At 41.1% G+C, this 18,764-nt stretch overlaps 1 protein-coding gene across 11 annotated transcripts in view; it reads right to left on the bottom strand.

The window, feature by feature from the left end:
• The window catches only part of LOC141500160 (sodium/hydrogen exchanger 2-like), a 105,738-nt gene extending 87,342 nt beyond the window's left edge, over nucleotides 1-18,396 (bottom strand). For 7 of the 11 annotated variants that reach the window (XR_012471847.1, XR_012471848.1, XR_012471851.1 and 4 more), the window contains exons 1-3: nucleotides 17,809-18,384; nucleotides 12,836-13,299; nucleotides 12,039-12,289 (exon numbers count right to left, since the gene is read on the bottom strand). Coding sequence is in view for 3 of the 11 variants with exons in the window: in XM_074203116.1 (XP_074059217.1) it covers nucleotides 12,039-12,289; nucleotides 12,836-13,299; nucleotides 17,809-18,286 (1,193 nt within the window). In the remaining 8 variants the exon portion in view is untranslated. Of the gene's footprint in view, nucleotides 1-12,038; nucleotides 12,290-12,835; nucleotides 13,300-17,808 lie in introns of all 11 variants that reach the window. The other 4 variants (XR_012471846.1, XM_074203113.1, XM_074203114.1 and 1 more) reach the window with 2 other exon arrangements.
• Between the last annotated feature and the right edge of the window lie 368 nt (nucleotides 18,397-18,764).

Raw genomic sequence — 18,764 nt, 5'->3', positions numbered from 1 at the left:
GGTGGAAAAGAATTGAAAATTGTAGGGATGCCTATCCGTTGAGGAATGGCTTGGTGGTATATGAATATAATAGAATACAACTGTGCTATAACAAATGATGAGGAGGATGCTTTCAGAAAAACCAAGAAAGACGTGTGGAATGATACAAATTGAAGTTGGCAGAGCCAGGAGAACTCTGTATGCAGTCACAGCCATATTATAAGAATGCTCAAATGTGAAAGACTTAGCTACTGTAATCAAGACAATGATCTAAAACTATTCTGTGATGAAAAATGTTATCTACCTCCAGAGAGAGAACTGATCAACTCTGATTGCAGATAGAAACATACTTTTTTACTTTATTTTTATTGCTTTATTTTGTTTGTGTTTCTTTTACAACATTGGTAATAGGGACCTATATTTGATATGATCTCACACATATAATCAAAATCAATGTGCTTGCCTTTTCCGTGACAGGGAGGGTAGGTAAGGAATGAATTTGAAATTCAAAAGTTCTTTAAATGATTGTTTAAAATTCTTATACATAAAATGGGGAAATATTTAACAAAATACATTAAAAAATTTTAAAGAAACATCATTGTGCCATGAGAAAAAAAAGCCAATTTGATGGACTCAAAAATTTGGGGAAAATATAAATGAGCTGTGCAGATTGAAGAAAGCAGAACAGAACCAGAAGAACAATATACATAGTAAATGAAATAAGATAAATGAAAACAATGCTTAGACATATCAGAATTCATGGGACACTAATGCATTGTTAGTGGAGTTGTGAACTGATCTAAACCTTGTGAAGAGCAATTTGGAACTATACCCAAAGAACAAAGAACAAATCAAACTGTGTATATCCTTTGATCCAGCATTACTAAGTCTATAGTTAAAGAGATTTTTTTAAAAAAGGAAAAGGACCTATTTATATAAAAATATTTATAGTAGTTCTTTAAGTGATGACAAAGACGGGGAAATTGGGGGATGCCCATCAACTGGGGAGTGGTTGAACAAGTTTTGGTATATGATTGTTATACAATATTATTGTGCTATAAGAAATGATTGGCAGGATGGTTTCCAAAAATACTAGAAAGACTTACAGGAACTGATGCAAAATGAAATGAGGAGATACAGAATAAAACTATTTACAGCAACTGTAATATTGTATGATGATTAGCTCTGAATGACTTAGCTATTCCCAGCAATATAATGATCTAAGACAATTACAAAAGTCTCGTGAAGAAAAAGTTATCTACATCCAGAGAAAGAACTGAAGGAGTCTGAATGCAGATCAAAATGTACTATTTTCACTTGTTTGTGTGTTTTTTCTTTTGGTCAGTTTCTTCTTTCCATACATGACTAATATATAAATATATTTTACATGATTGTACATATATAACCTATACCCAATTGATTGCCATCTTAGGGATGAAGGTGAGGGAAGTAGGGAAAAAATTGGAACCCAAAAATTTTAAATGAATGCTAAAACTTGTCTTTACATGTAACTAAAACAATAAAATGCTATTTAAAAAGATATTAGAACTTAGATTGATGTAATAAACGATGTTGACTCACTTCAGAGGGACTAAAAATGAAACCCACTTTTGTCATTTTGGTAAAGAGATGGTGGATGAAAGGTGAAGAATGAGACATGCACTGTTAGTCATGGGCAATGTGGCTGCTTTTTTCTTAACTGTTCCCATACAAAGAGGGAGAAATAATTGGGAAGTTACAGTGATAAAAAAAAAATAAAATTTTTTTAAAGGAGTCATAGTGTTCAGTTCTAATATCATATACTCCAAAACATGAAGCTCAAATATTAGAATTTTTACAAATAAGGGAAAATTCCTTTGTGCTCCAAAAGCTAAATAAAAGCATTTACATCTTGTAATGCCTTTCTTTGGCCCCCAAGGACACACCAAGATGAGGGGAGGAGAAGGATAGATGAAAGTATTAACACAGAAATTAAATGATTAATGAATGTTCATGAACCTGGAATGTACTCCCATTTCTATGTAAAACCAGACATTTCTTCCTGCCACACCTTTTAGTCTCTTGGTACGCCACATCCAAGGCCAATTTCAAAGTGTGTAGTGCTCATTTAAACTTTTGCCCTTTGATTCTTCTTGAATAATTGATTCTTTAACCAATAAGGACATATGTGGTTAACCTAACAGATTAGCTCTCAAGATTCCCTAATTTCTTTCTAGCAGAATGCTTGATCTGGAGTCTAAGGACCTAAATTTGAATTCTGGCTCTGCCACTTAGCCCTTTTGCAACACTGGGCAGTCCCCTTCACTTTCCTGGGTTTCAAGTTTTTAAACAGTAAAGGTCTAGGGTTTGACTCAATGATCTTGAAGTGTAAAAAGTTTCTTTTAGGAGAGAAACTATTTCCAAAGTCTGTTTGATTTCTACCACACTGCCAGAATATATTCTATTTATAATAGGTATAATTCTTTATCAACTCCCATGCTAACAATGTCACATAAGAATAATAAAATAAAAAATCCTCTCAAAATGCAATGGAAAACAGCATGATATGGGGCCATAAGTCGCAGCTTACATCCAATGATGACCTCTACTCAAAAAGTGGCAGAAGGAACATGAGTAGAGACAAAATGAAGGGTTACAGAATGAGATGGATTCGTCATGGGACATGAGAGAGAGTTAACACATAGATGACCTGGGTGCTTAACATTTCTCAAGTTGGGGCAACTAGGTTGCATAGTGGATAGAGCACTGGCCCTGGAGTCAGGAGGACCTGAGTCCAAATCCAACCTCAGACACTTCATAATTACCTAGCTGTGTAACCTTGGGCAAGTCACTTAACCCCATTGCCTTGCAAAAATCTAAAAACAAGAAAGAAAGATTTTCTCAAGTCCTCCAAGCTGTAAGCTGACTCTTTCATGGAGGAGCTTTGGAAGAGTATGGATGCAAGTCAGTCAGAATGAGAAGTGGGTGGCTCACAGTAGGTACCAGTGGAGTGTTAAAGGGATCACAGATACACTGAGCTGCTGAACGGGAAAGTTACACAAAGCATCCCTGATACCTAAACACCCGTTTTCTCTCTTCTTCGAGATGCCCTTGCTTGCATTATTTTTTCAATTTCTTCTATGTGTAACTCCTGATAAGGTCAACAAGGTGGCTAATGATATTTAAGACCTGACCTTGTACTTTCTGTAAAGGTTCAAGTATTGATTAAAGTATGAGGATAGGAGTGTATTAATGATTAGAGTCTAACCTAGAAGGTCAAGTTTGCAACAGACTCATTAGTACACCATGGCAAACTCCCCCCACCTTCCCCTTTGAATGCTACACACAGAATGCTATCAAAATCAGGACATTTCAGACCCAAAGGACTCCAGAGATCACTAGCTCCCTCTTCTTCTCATACCATGGATCCATTTTCTTCAGAGCTGTTTGTAGAAATGTCTTTGGGGAAAAGCCCCCCCCCCCACCAAAGTCATAGTTTTGGAAAACCATGACCTCCCTCTGATCTTGGCTCATCTGTTATCTTGAATTCCACAAATGAAACATTTGTACCAATAAGACCATGATGCCCTCCTCTCATTTGTTCATTCTGCACATTTCCACTGAATTCCACTCCAGGGCATAGGAAATGCTAAAGAAGGATCCTGACAATTCACTCTAAATTTTCTTTGTCAACTTTCCCATTCTTTAAATTTGGGGCCAGAGACCAAGTCACTTCAGGGCAATCATTTACTCACATATCAGGGCCAAGGCAGATAGCTGGCTCCAAAGTTCCAGAGATACAACATTTGGAAAAGAAAACTAAGGCAGTGGTATTGAAAAGAAAACTGTCCTGCTACTGTGAAATGATGAGCAGTGCCTTTGGCCCCTCTCTTCCAATCCTATTCAATTCCCCAGATATTCACCGAGTCCCAATCATATAACAAGAGTGCTTAGCATAAGGGAGATACAAATGGGAAAGGTCTAGAGTGATTGCTCATTTCTGATAAATTTAGAATTGAGGGAATCTAATTAGATTAGAAACTAAACAAACACCTCTTATCTCAAAGCTAAAGATAGGCAAAACAATGCTGCCAGCTGAAAGACTAAGAAGAGGATGCCACATCTACAGGATAGAAAACAGGTCCCTTTAAAATGGATACACAAACATCCACAAACCTGTAATGGACTTTTCACAAAGAATGTCCCCCTCCCACCTACCAGACTCTACCATTGACACTGTATTGGCCAAACATACACGGTTTGCGGCTGATGGGTATCACTCTTTTGGATTATAAAATTAGCAGAGCATAGATTTAGAGTTAGAAACAATCTTCAAGGTCATTGAACCCAACCTTCTCATTTTACAGATCAAGAGGAGAAAAGAGATTGGGTGACTTACCCAGGATCATACAGCTAGGAAATAAACAGATGGGATTTCAATCCCATGAAGGGTCCTCTCCACAAGTCAGAAAAACTGTGTGACTGTCATTATAAACTAAAGAGTTGGCTCTTTCCCAGTTCAATGTACAACTCAGAAATGAAATTAGAAACCTTGAAATTTTAAGTGGCATATTTATTGACTCACTCAAAGATTCATACCTCAAGGAAAAATGCCTTAATATACCACAAAGGTCACATAATAAAAATTTCAAACAATATCCTGCCCCCTAAAAAGGAATCTCAGTTTTTAAACAAGTTGAATGGTAAGAAAATCCATAGCACAGAAAATTCAGCACTTTCCTACTTATTAGATTTTTCCACAGCACCAGCCAATATAGACCATCCTTTCTTTCTGAAACTAACTACTCTCTTAACTCCTGCAGAGCAGCTAACAGTTGGCCATAGGAACAAGTCAAAGACAGATATGTGACTCAGCTTAAAGAAGAAATGACTTTGCCCTTTGGTCTTGATTTTTATGCTTGGATGACAGTCACAAAGCATCTTGGACCCACACAAAATGACTAAAGTGGCTCAGACCCCCCCAGAAGTCTGGGGGATTTTTTGGCATAGCCCCTTTGGGCTTTGGGGGCACAGGATTCCCATAAGGAAATTAATCAGAAATTAAGCAAAATTATTTTTAATGTCAGGATAGGGTTTCTGACAGATCCTATACTCATGAAGTCAAGGTTAAAAAATATTTATAGGGGCAGCTAGGTGGCGCAGTGGATAAAGCACCGGCCCTGGAGTCGGGAGTACCTGGGTTCAAATCCAGACTCAAACATTTAATAATTACCTAGCTGTGTGGCCTTGGGCAAGCCACTTAACCCCATTTGCCTTGCAAAATCCTAAAAAAGAATATTTATACTAAGAGCAGCTAGGTGGCACAGTGGATAGAGCACCAGCCCTGGAGTCAGGAGGACCTGAGTTTAAATCTGGCCTCAGACATTTAATAATTATCTAGCAGTGTGACCTTGGGCAAGTCACTTGACCCCATTGCCTTAAATACACACACACACACACACACACACACACACACACACACACACAAACACACCATCATTAGCTAATATCAGAAGGTATATGTGTATATATATATTATATATACCTTCTGATATTAGCTAATGATGGTTGTTCTATACCCTGAAATACTTGGCCTCTGGAAGAAGGAATCTCCTTTTGAAGGGGAAGCACTTTTTACTGATAAGGCTCTCCTAAAGAACAGACAGGCTTTCCATTTGGAAGTGAAAATCTAAGAGTTGCTCACCCTTGTCCAATAGTTAACTATTAAAGGATCTGTTTTTCTTAAAGGGCTATAGCAAAAGGTCTTTGAGCTTTCCGCTGCAAGAGAAAAGGGCTAGTTCAATCTTTATTTTACATAGAAAGTTGCAGTGATGTCTAGCAGTGGCCTTCAGGCCATAGGACAGCAGTCATGTGAGATTAGCAGAGGATATAGCTGGGCTTTGCTACTGGATTCCAGGGCAAGTTCAATTATATTCAAAAACAGCCAACTACAGGAAGTAACATTCAGGGAAACAGTGTTCTAAAGGACAATTCATTTGAACATGACACCAATAGGTTTGCTACTCAGCAATCAGCCAAATTATATGACATCAAGGTTTTTTGATGTTGTGCTGAATTATTGATTACATTATTTTTGTCCAGTTCTATGATTTCAACAGTGTAGGAGAATTCCTTTCACCAACACATATGAGCATCTTGCCTGCCATTTGTGGTCTGAGGGTCATAAGGGTCTGGTGGCACTCAGTAACAATACTGCCAAAGAATGGCAGTTGAGGACATTGGGCAATGTCCACTTACACCTGGAAAACAAGCCAACAGCAACCTTCTTTCTCTGCACTGAGAATGACGCAAGGCAAGACAAGTTGTTCTCCTGCTTCCTCTGCCAAGAAATGGCATTAACCTAACATTTAATTACAATGGCTGCTATTTTCCAAGAGCCTGGAAAGTCGGATCAAGAACTATCAGACCCAAGCAGAGTTAATTAACAGACGCCACTCTCAAACCAAGACTAATAGGAGGAATGCAGAAATGGGCCAATCCATTGAAATGACTCTGTGAATAACAGGCAGCCTGGTTGCAAACTTGGGGAAGATAAATTTGTGCTGCTGGGCTCAAAAGAATGAATGCATGGTGCAGGGGAAAGAATGTTGCTAATAGAGCCAAAGGTCTGAGGCCAATCAAGCTCTCTGGCTTCCGGACTGTATGACTGACTACCTTGACAAAGTCATTGAACCCTTCCAAGTCCCAGCTTCCTCATCTAGAAAACTGTAGAGTAGTTTAGATGAGTTCTAGAAGTCCCTTTTAGCTATAACTAGATAATATGCTAAGATAGCAAAGTAAGATAGTTATTTTTAAGTTCATTGATTTCTATATGGAAATCTAGCCTTAGACATAAAAAAGAGAGTGAGATGCAATAAAAATAGACAGAAAATGTTTAAGAGAGCTTTTAATTCATAGTAATGGTACCTGGATACCTAAGAGAAACAGAGGTGTGACTGTGGGCCTAGCATCCAAGTACTAACAGCTACAGAGCAAAAACAGGCCCCAGTTCTCCTAGTGGAGCTGTCTCATTATAGCAAGGCTAGTTAGTAGCAGTCATTCTTACAGCAGCTGGCTCTTTTGAGGGGCAGCTTTGAAAGAGTTCAGCACAGTTTCTGATGTGTGGATCACCACCAAGAAAACTACACACTTGTCTGGGGTTTAAGGGCTTTATGAGAGATGGCATGATGATGGCATTAAAATAAAATGTACAGTGACTTTCTGAGCTACATCCCTTAATGAAAAAGGTTTATAAGTCAAAGAGGAATGCATGCAAAGTCAGAACCTATTGCTGGGTCTCTCCTACAAAATGAATACATGTTTAATGTTTTTAAGACATTTGTCAGGAGATCTGTTGTACCATTTTCCTTCATAAGAAAGGAGCAGGTTGGGGAGGCTAGGTGGTATAGTGGATAAAGCACCGGCCTTGGAGTCAGGAGTATCTGGGTTCAAATCCAGTCTCAGACACTTAATAATTATCTAGCTGTGTGGCCTTGGGCAAGCCACTTAACCCCATTTGCCTTGCAAGAACCTAAAAAAAAGGAGCAGGTTTATATTTTACCATTCCACACAGCACCTGTCTTCTAGAACACCCATTTTGTTTTATCCCAACAAGGAGAAAGTTCCACCTATTGAAGAGATAATACAATGAAATCTAGTTTGCCAGAGGAAAGAAGTAGTTTTACAACCTCCGATGATATGCTAACATCAACTAGAGAGTAGAATGGGATGTGCAGGCTCATCATATTAGTGATCAGGATCTCAGCAAAAGTCCAAAAATTAAAAGCTCAAATGTTTGTCTTTACAGGAAGGTGATCAGGAGTCCTTTTTTGCAGAAGCTGGTTCTTTTGAGAGGAAGCCCTAGGGAAAGATGCCCAACCTTGCTATGCAGAGAGGCAGAGCTCAGCCTGATGCCAGAGAAAACTCCCTAAGGAGAATTGTCCCAAAGGGGAATGGGTTGCCTGGGAGGAGAGGGCTTCGTCCATCACTGGAAAGTGTTAAGTGAGGGCTAGATGATCACATGTTGGGGATGCTACTGCAAAGTTTTCTCTTTGGCAACCTAGTGGGCCAGATGATCACTTGAAACCTTTCCTATTCTCAAACTGGGTGATCCTTCCTTCTGCTAATTTATCTCTCCTTCCTCAGTCTGTCTGGCACATTCTGTTTTTACTTGTCCACCAACTCTGATCCAACTCAAACCCTGAAATCAACTAGTTCAACAACTTGCCAACACCCCAGAATCCCTCAACTCCTTGACTTTTCACCATGTTTAGCCTACAGACCACCTCTAGTCTGGGGCAAAACCTGTCAATGGGTTTCTCTGCTCCTGACCCCACTCCTCCTGCCTCCTAGGCTACCTATCTAAAGAATAAAGGTGATACTCGGCTGATGGACCACATCATAAATTCATTCTAGGTTAACATTAGCAGGAATCTCAGAATTACTCAGAAAGTTTTTGATATCTCTACCTGATTCTCTCTTTCACCATAAAAACTATTCCTGTTTATACTCTCCTCTTCAGGCTCCAAAGCTCAGTCCTATCCTTTCATCTCTGCAAATTAACTCACCTCCTCTTTTACCATCTGAGATGAGCTCTAGCTGCTTCTCTACCCTCTATCTCCAAATTTTCTGGGATCTCTTCACCACCTTCCCTCCTTTCATTGTACCTTTCTGCTGATTTCCTCTACCTCTCTCTACTGCATCTACCAGCTCTCCTTCCCCACTTGTCCTTTTCTCTTTCCCTATAAACATTTTCTGGTCTTCCCTATCCTAAAATATCTTCCCCTGGACTCTGTAAGGGTTACCCTAGGTACAATGTCTTCTCTGTCCTCACCTTCACAATCATGTTGACTCCCCTGCCCTACCCCACACTCAGCTGATGAGCCCCAGAAGTCTGCCTGCTGCCCCACCACTTCACTGGACTTGCTCTCTCCCAACTCACCAACAGTCTGCCACTTTGCTTATAAAAGGCAGTTCAAAGAGGTTTGTCTAAAGTTGGAATTGTTTAGGGAATCTGAGAAGAATCTAAATCTCAGATAAAATATGCTTGGGAGAGAGGATAGTGCAAATCCTTCCTGCTACTTGGGCTATAAAGAGATCAGATTATCTAATTAGTAGATTATCCAATTAAAGTTTCAAGCTGGCAAAATTAAAGAAAAGAGAGAAAACTAGCAAATTCAAAAGAAAGGTAAGTGGCCTGAGTTGAGAACAAGAAGCTAAAGATGGGCTCAGTCCCATACATCTCCTCGATGTGACTCCCCATGGGCTGAGGACAGAGCTGAAAAAACTGTATGTCGACTTCCAAAGAACAAGGCTTCCTCAATGTAAAATGTCAGAGGAAACCAATGGGCAATCGGGTTGGCTCTCTCTGCCTCTCTGAAAAAAAGCTAATATTGACTGGGAAATCAGGGGCGATGGAAATCATGGAACTCATCCCCTTGCCAAGACAGAAGACAATTTTCCAGGCTCAGAATAGAATCCTTGAGCTTAGTCAAGCCAACATGCAGTTAAAACAAACCAATTCCAACTACTGCTCTGTGGAATTTAGTATTTCAAGTTGAATCCCTTTAAAGCTTCAAATTACTAAGAAAGTCAACTGACATTAGTGCTCTGGAACTCAACGGTAATCCATCCTTTGTCTTCTGAAGCTTTTGGAAACCCTGACCTGAGTACATTGGGGAAGGGGTATGTTCTCATTTTAATAACATACAAAGAATGGGATGCCAGCTCTAAAATCCAAATTCAAACAGAGTAATATCCATTTCCTTTAGTCTACCAAGTAAATATTTAGCAGATACTAAACAGAAGATAATTATCATTGTTGCTGTCATTATAACTATTATTTCAATGCCCACCAGATGAAGAGGAAAATATATTGCATGACCTCAAGGCAAATTGAAGAGTTTTCTGGGTTTGGGGTGGTGGTTTTGGTATGGCCTTGTGATTGGGACTCCCTGTGTAGACATTCCCTTCATTAATACAAATCACCAAGACTTACCCTGAAACTTCTAATTGCAAAGAATCACCTGGGAAATTCTGAGAGATCTGTTATAGAAAATGCCTTCCACATCTAGAGAAAAAATATCTATGGAGTCTGAATACAGAGCAATATATACAATATATACTATGTTCACTTTTTAAAATTGCTTTTATGTTTTTTCTTCCTTTCTCATGGTTTTTCCCCCTTCATTCTAATTTCTCTTTCACAACACCACTGATATGGAAATGTTAAACATGGTTGCACCTGTACAACCTGTATCAGAATGTTTGTTGCCATGGGGAGGGGAGATGGAGGGGAGGGCAGTAGAAAGATGTGGAACTCAAAAGCTTGCAAAAGGATAAATCATGTAGAAAACTACCTTTGCATTTATTGGAAAAATAAACAAAATTTTAAAGTTAAAAAAGAAGAATCACTTAGGGGACATTATATGTCCACAGTCACACAAGTCAGAAAACATCAGAGACAAGACTCCTGACATCAGGGCTAGCTCCCTCTCAACTTTATCAAGATGTTTCTCAAAGCAAAATATACCTATTAATTACATTAACTCCATCTTCTCAGCTATTCTCTTTTATCTGTTCATTTGGGGTCCAGACCCGAAATTTCATCAACACAAGGGATTCTCAAGATTGAAATTATTTTCACCAAAACAGATCAGTAATTATTCTGCAACTTAGACATAGAGAGCTACCTAATGCACTTTGAGATTCAGTGATTTGTCCAGGTTCATACAATTAGCATATGTTAGAGCTGGGCTTTGAACTCAGTTCTTCCTGACTCCAAGGCCATCCCTCTATCCACTATGCTGGGTTGTCCTAAAGTTTGGTCTAAGAAATAGCAATCTATTACTATATAGTGAAACAATGGTTTCCTGAATAAGAATCCATGTCAAGGTTCTTGAAATATCCCATGCCACTCCTTATCATAAGTATTTCTAGATTAAGGACATAATATATGAGGGGATGTTTTGTCTTCCACCATAAATGGGTCCAAAATTGGCATGTTCTAGATATATACAACAGGGAATGTTTTCAATATATACTAATAAAGGAGCCCTGAAGAAAGCTGCTGAACCCCTTGGATTCCAGGGTTGTTTGGAGGGAGGTTGAAGGGAAGGGCAAATGTCATCAGCCCCAGCTCCAAACTTCTCCAAGACACCAGTGTTTGGGGCCACCATCCAGCTGGTGATGCCTCAATGATCAAGAGAGTCTTTAAGGCTGGCCAGGGAATCCTTGAGGGGATGAAAAGAAAGGTTTTCTTCATCCACAATGTACTACCATTTCACATTTCTAGAGCTTTCCTTTTCACAGTGGCACAAAACTAGAAATGAAGGTGGTGTCCATTAATTGGGGCCCAGCAACACAAATTATTATATATGAATGTAATAGAAATGACAAAGTGGACAGCTTCAGAGGAAACTGGGAAGACATCTCTGAACTGACAGAGAGTGAGATGTGCAGAATTAGAAAAACAATGGCAACACTACAAAGAAAAACAATTCAGAAAGTTTGGGGTCCTGGACAATAACTGCAGTAATAAACTGTGATTCCTGAAGATTGAAAATAAAGCATATTATTCACTTCCCGCTAGAAAGGTGATGAACTCAGGGGAAAGAAGGAAATACGAGTTGTTTTGAATATGGTCAACACAGGAATTTGCTTTGTTGAACCATGTCTATGTTAAAAGAGTTTGCTGTTGTTTTTGTTGGCTCAGTGGGTTGGGATTTAATGGAGTAGAATGGAAAGAAAACAAATGTTTGCTTAAAATTAATTAATTAATTCAATTTTTTAGAGAACTCTTTGTGGTTACAAAGCATTTTTCTTTCCATTATCACATCTGGGCCTCATATCATTCATGTGAAGTTAATAGAACTGGTTTCATCTCCATTATACACATGAAGAAACAAAGGTCCTGAAAAAGAAGAGTTTGCCCCAGGTGCCATGGCTAGGTAGAGAGAGGTGCTGTTCTTTCCACCTTACATACTTCACCAAAGCACTTCCTGAGTTTGCTGGACAGAACCAAGCACAAAATCTTAAATCCAAGGCCTCCCTGGGCCATCAAGGGTCTCTGGGGTACTTACGCCACAATCCCAGAGAGGTGAAACATTTCTGCGCTGAGGTAGGAGAGGTAGCTATACAAGAAGACAAAGAGGGGCTCAATGACACGGGTGGCCTTGGTAAAACGTGTGGTAAAGGCAGCGACCATTCCAAACAGAAGACCGATGAAGACTCCTCCAATTCCAACCACAAAGAACTTTCCTATCCCAGCCAAAAGGTCCAAGGTGGTGATAGATGGCATTTCACTAAAAGACTGAAATAATTTATAGAGCACCTGGAAGAGAAAGGGTTTAAAGAAATGTCATTAGGAAAGGTCAAAATGACAGCCCAAGTCATTCAACTGGATCCAGCCCTGACCAGAAAGATAGCATAGTATAGTGAATAGAATACTGGATGGAGTCCAGAGCAGATAGTATATATGATGTGTGACCCCGGGTAAGTCATGTAATCTTTCAGAGCCTCAGTGTCTTCACAATGACCCACAAATGAGATAATCCATAGCAATTGCTTTGAAAAACTCTTAAAGTACTATATAAATGTCAGCAAATCTTATTCAGTACTTCCCCCAAAACTCAAAGTTTCATCAGACATTTATAAGTCAAGCTTTGCCCTTGTTGTTCATGATTCTCCCCTCTGAAATCATTCAGTATTTATTGTGCCACTATTTCTCTGTGAATTTCATTGCTGGGTGTCACTTAGCCACTGGTGGACTGAATCCAGCTTTCACAATTCCCTGGTTCCCTTTAAAGGAGAGACCTCATCCATTATGAGGTAGATCTAGTTCAGCACCAAGACACCCCAGGCAGGTGGCAATACTTACAACAATCACAGCATCATTGAGGAGAGATTCTCCAAAAACTAAAATATGAAGCTTCTCATTCACATGCATCTCCGCAAAGACCGAGAGCACTGCCACAGGATCCACGGCAGCGATCAGAGTCCCAAACCAGAGGTTATGGAGCAAGGAGACATCACCCAGGCTGAAGTATTCTACCTGGCAGATGCCATAGAGGGAAAGGCCGATACCAAGCACATTCCACAATGTACCCACAACTGCATACAGGAGGATGGTGCCAATGTTCTCAAAAAAGGGCCGACTGGGCATGAAGTAGCCAGCATCCAAGACGATTGGGGGGAGTAAGTAGAGAAAGAATATATCACTGTCCATGACGGGTGGGGATTTGTCATTTAAGCCATAAAAGATTCCACCCATGACAAGTCCCACAAAAATCAGCAAGCAGCTTTCTGGAACAACTGAGGGCAGTTTGCTGTAAAGGTGAAACCCTGGAAGAGAGAAAAGAATGGTGTGGCTGATCAGAATGTGGCATCTCTACTCTGAGTAACTTCTTTTTGGACACAGTGCGAGTTGGAGACAAGTCAGAAGACTTTTGAAACCCAGCTCTGCCACTTTCCAGTTATGGGTCTTTGGGGGCAAGTCACTTAACCTCTTTGAGCCTCAGTTTCCCATATGTAAATATGAGATAATAATATTTATGCTACTTTCCCTAATAGAGTTGATGCTATATGATTTAAATCCATTGTCCCTCCCCCTCACCTATGATTTCACTGATGTGATAAACTCCCAAAGTGAAACTCCCTTCACTGATGCAGAATGGTAACTTCTCTATAACAATATTAGGGAGCTGCTTGAAGGATTAAATGACTTGTCCATGGTCATAGAGCTGGAATGTGTCATGGGTAAAATTTGAACTCAGGTCTTCCTGATTCCAAGGCCAGCACCTCAATACATAATAACTACCTTGCCTCTCTAAAGGAAACTTCAAGAATTTGTGGTATAAGGGGCAGCTAGGTGGCGTAGTGGATAGAGCACCAGCCCTGGAGTCAGGAGGACCTGAGTTCAAATTTGAACTCAGACACTTAATAATTACCTAGCCGTGTGGCCTTGGCCAAGCCACTTAACCCCATTGCCTTGCAAAAAACCTAAAAAAAAAAAAAGAATTTGTGGTTTTCATCAGCATAGAAACCTTCCACTGATCCAGATTGCAATGCCTCTAGAATCTTATGCATGAAAGAGTTCCAAAAGGCCCCATGTCAGCAGCGTGCTGATGAACTTCTCCAAGTTTAGCTATACTGCTCTTAGACCCAGAGACCGTCTCTCAGACAATTGGTATTCTAGATTCTTCTAGCCTGGTAGGAACTGCTGGCATAACCTTGAAGAACCTAGGGTCAATCACATTATAAAACAGGCCTGGAATCACTTTATACATAGGAGAGCAGAATGGAAGTTCTTTACAATCCCATAGTTCATCATTGAACCTCAGGATTTATGGGGGAAAAATGGGTTCACTTTCTGATATGCCGGTTTTGTAATGACACAATTAAGATGCAGGGACACGAACAAAGGTATATTTCCTCTATGACAGAAACAGTGTTGACTCATAAACCCAATCCAGTTAACATCAGCAGGATTATTTATATGTATCCACTGAATTCTCCCTAACTAGGTATAGACGTTTTAAAACATGAAATGATGTTTTTATCAGCAAGTAATATTTCTATCAAAACGTCCTGTCATCACAATGATAAGAAATTTAGTGGCAGTGTGATCTCAATAACCTGAAAAGGCCCAGTACTGATGCTTCAGGTGAGAATCTAAATTGGTATTCAATTTTTATTTAGAACAGTTGGTTTGGAGGGACCCCTCCCCATTTAGAATATGAGATAATTTTTATTAAGAGAAATGACTTGCCCAAGAACACACAGCTGGTTTACAGAACCAGACTTAGGATCTAAGTCTTCTGATGCTTGGTCCATCCTTTACACCCCACTTCTCCCCTCTGTCATTGGCTCTGACGGGCTCTGGAATGATAAGAATAAAGGTAATCCTTCCAAGCCTTTTCTCCACTGAGCCCGTGAAATGCAGGCATCTCATATGGAGGCCATTGGCAGTAGTTCTTGACCTGCCCAGAGCCCAGACACTGCTTATTTGGCATTCCCTTGGCATATATCCAATCATGTACTTGTTTATGTGGTGCCTTATCACTACATGCTGGGATGTCTGTTTTATCTCTCTCATAAGGTTGCCAATTCTTTTATGCTCCCTGAAGCATTGGATGCCCTTTAGTAGAGGACTTACTGGGTCTGTGGGACATCATCCAAGAAGCCAAGGTCTTAGAATCAGCCCACCCATCTTGGCCCAGGCAGCTGCAAAGCAACTAAAAGGGACCTACTGATCCTCCCCCTGGAGAAGTTTTCTAAGGCCACTCCAAGGATGGGTCAGCCAGATGATCTATCTCTGGCACTGGGTCAGAGATTCAGGGATGGATACTTCATCCAGATCCCTCCTAGGCATATAATTCTGATGCTGAAATAGCATCCAGGCCCTGAAATCACCATTTCCAATGTGTACAATACTAAAAACTGTGAACCCTAAAACTTGTAACCTTAAGAATATGGCATTAAGATAACAGAAAAATATAGAGTAGACATGAAGCATTATTCTCTCATATTAAACATAGATTAGACATGAAATTTTATTCTCTGGGATTTACTGTCAAAATCTATCGGTGGGAAACCATCCAAGTTGAACACACTTTGACTGAGAATTAGTTGGTCTTTTAAGCAAAAACAAAGAAGAGAGAAAATAATTAATCTCCTCGGTAGCCTAACCATGAAAATTGTACAATATCTCTACCTGGAACCGATCTACAGAGATTATCATCTTTGAACAATTATTATCTGAATTCTGGCTATCTCTTCCTAGGAAGATGGACTCCTTGCATTCTGCTCATTGTCCTCCTAGGTTTGTAATTAACATCGGGAATATTTTTGGAGTTTTAATTTTGAACTAGGGAGCAAAGGGACCCATATGAAGCCTGAACATTACCACAATATAGTTTTGAGAAATTATTATTACTTGACAGGAACCACAAAGACCTCCAGGTGCCAAGCTTCTTAAGAATAATCTCTCAAACTGGTTTAACACTTTTCCCTTTACGAAGGTCTTTGCATTCCTAATCTGCTTGAGCTCCTGGCAGTGAGGCACCCGGAGCAGGGACCATGAACCAAGTCTGTTTCGTTCTACACATGAGAAAAGTGAGGCTCACAGACTGGAATGATCTTGCCTTCGGTCAGACTGTTAGCAAAAAGTCCCCTTCCTGGAGCAGCAGCGTTTGCAAGGGCTTCTTCTCAGTAAAGGCCCTATGTGGCAGATCAGAATCATTTTCACCAAACTGGGAACTAGAGCCATTTGCAGATAGAATGTTCTTTGTCTCACAATTAAGGGAAGCAGAAGGAAAGACCACAGTGGACAAAATTCCAATTCAATATTCTCCATATTCTGCTGACATTTCCTGGGTAACCACCACATGGAAAACTCAGACCTAAGGTTACAAAGAGATGGCCCACCAGGCCCAACTTCTTATGAGGCTGCACCAATATGTTTTGACATAAAATTGGCCATACAATTGACAAAATGAAGTTCCCTTCCTTCTTTGCTGAGGTGGGGTGCTATGGGTGAAAATCATTGCACACATTATTCAACCTGGTTACTTTGAAAAACTGAGCACTGGTTAGTTTGGTTAGGTTTTTGAATAACTGACTTAAGAAGACAGTTTTGAACATTGCCCAGAGAAGACACTTGTTAAGAGACATCAAAAACAGTCCTGGCTAATAAAACTCTTGACCGTGGTACATATGGGCATGGTTGCATATAGACTTAGGTTGGTGTGAAACCAAGTGGAATCCAAAAGTGCCTCTGATGGGCACTTTACTGGGTGAACTATCTTTGTGACAGGATATTAGATCTAGTTCTACAGCTAGAGGAGGCTTTAGTTCCCAGTTAGTTCATTCCCTCTCATTTTATAGTTGAAGAAACTGAGGTCCAGAAACCTAACCAAGATCCCACAGGTTGTAAGTGGCAGGGGAAGTTTAGAACTTGGGCCCCATGACTCAAGTTCAGTGTTCTTTCTACTATAGCTACTCAGTTTCCTCAGCTATAAAATAATAATAATGATGATCCTCATGTCACAGGGTTCTTGTAAGAATCAAATGAAATAATGTGCTTAAAGCTCTCTACAAACCTAAAACACTACATACAGGTGAGTATCAACTAAATAAGAGGTACAACTAGGTGATATAGTGGATAGAGTAATGGCCTTGGAGTTAGGAGGACTGGGATTCAAATCCAGCCTCAGACACTCACTAGCTGTGTGACCTTGGGCAAGTCACTTCACCCGGATTGCCTCACATCCATGACCATCTCCAGTTGTCCTGATTCCTATCTGGCCACTGGACCCAGATGGTTCTGGAGGAGAAAGTGAGGCTGGTGAATTAGCACAGGCCCCCCTCACTCAAATCCAATTCATGTGCTTGTCATGGTGTCACCTCCCTAATGTCATGATCATCTTTGATAATGAAGGACAAACATCATCATCATCATCATCAACTAAATAAGAATTTGGGAGTGTCCCTATGCCAAAGATTGAAACTTGGATGCAGGAGCATATTATCTATTATATCATATTATACCATATTATATCATATTATATTTATTATATTATATTCCCAGAAGCCTGAGTGGGGGGGGGTTGATTTCCCCATCCATCAGACAAATACAAAGAGCTGTCCAGGAGTTGGAGGCAGGTCATTCAAAAGGCCATTAACTGAACCCAGGGTCGAGCCCTCTGGTCCCTTTCCCAGAAGCCCCAGTGACCCCTCAGGACTGCAGTCCGGTCCCCTGATACCTTCCCTGGTCACTGTTCCCTAAGAGGACAGGGTGGTGCTCAGAGAGGGCCTAGAGAGGGTTGAGCAAGTCTGGGATTCTCAACTCACCAATCTTAGCCAGTGAGGCCAGCATGATCCACAGCGTGATCTCAAAGGGTACCTGCACATGCTGGTAATCCAGAGAGAAGAAGAGTGGTTGTGTCATCCCGGAGCTCTTGGCATCAGTGGGGCTACCTGAGGGACCCCAGTTGTTGTCATTACTGTTGCTGTCCAGTTTGCCCAGGGGGCCCCAATCAGTGCTGCTGGTCTGGACTTCTTGGGATCCCTTGTCGCTGCAAGGGCCTGGGCTTCCTAGGAGACCCCAGTCATTGCCATTGTTGAGGTCCCTGTCACTGCCTGAATTGCCCAGGGAGCCCCAGCCACTACTGATGGCCTGGACCTCCTGGGATCCCTGGCCACTGCCGGGATCTGGACCCCCTTGCAATCCATGGTAAGGACTCCCTGAGGGTCCCCAGTGGGCAGCATCACTACCTCCCTGGGAGGCAACCAGGAGCAGGGTGCAGATGGGAGCCAGCCCTACACCCATGGCAGAGCACTGCACTCTGGCTCAGTCTAGTCTGCTCAATCCTCCAACTCCCAGCCCCCTCAGTTCCCAAGTCCCAGCTCTCAGCCTTTGCCTCTGCTCCCAGGAGCCTCAGGCCAGATGTGCTGCCTGTGCCAATGGGAATGGGGAAAGATAGAGGTGGGAGGAGGGGGTGGGGAGGCAGGGAACAAGCCAGGTTCAGAAGGCTGGGACTATCCTGACAGCCTGGGAAACTACTTCTCATGGGAGGATCAACTTCTGGGAGCCCATTGGGATCCCCAGGAAATCACATTTCCTGCCAGATCTCACTAAGTGTGATTCACAGCCCCCCCTCCAGGTTGGGAAGGGACCTCAAAGCTCACATAGGCCAATGTGACCATGCCTGAGTCACAGCACGCCTGCCCATTCCAATTTTGGAAAGCTTGGATTGTGAGGAAGTGTTTGCCCCATGATTCCCAGTTCTGCCTTTGGGCCAAGATCA

Source organism: Macrotis lagotis, chromosome X (assembly GCF_037893015.1).
Source record: "Macrotis lagotis isolate mMagLag1 chromosome X, bilby.v1.9.chrom.fasta, whole genome shotgun sequence".
Classification (NCBI taxonomy): domain Eukaryota; kingdom Metazoa; phylum Chordata; class Mammalia; order Peramelemorphia; family Peramelidae; genus Macrotis; species Macrotis lagotis.
This window is presented reverse-complemented; position numbering and strand designations above follow the sequence as displayed.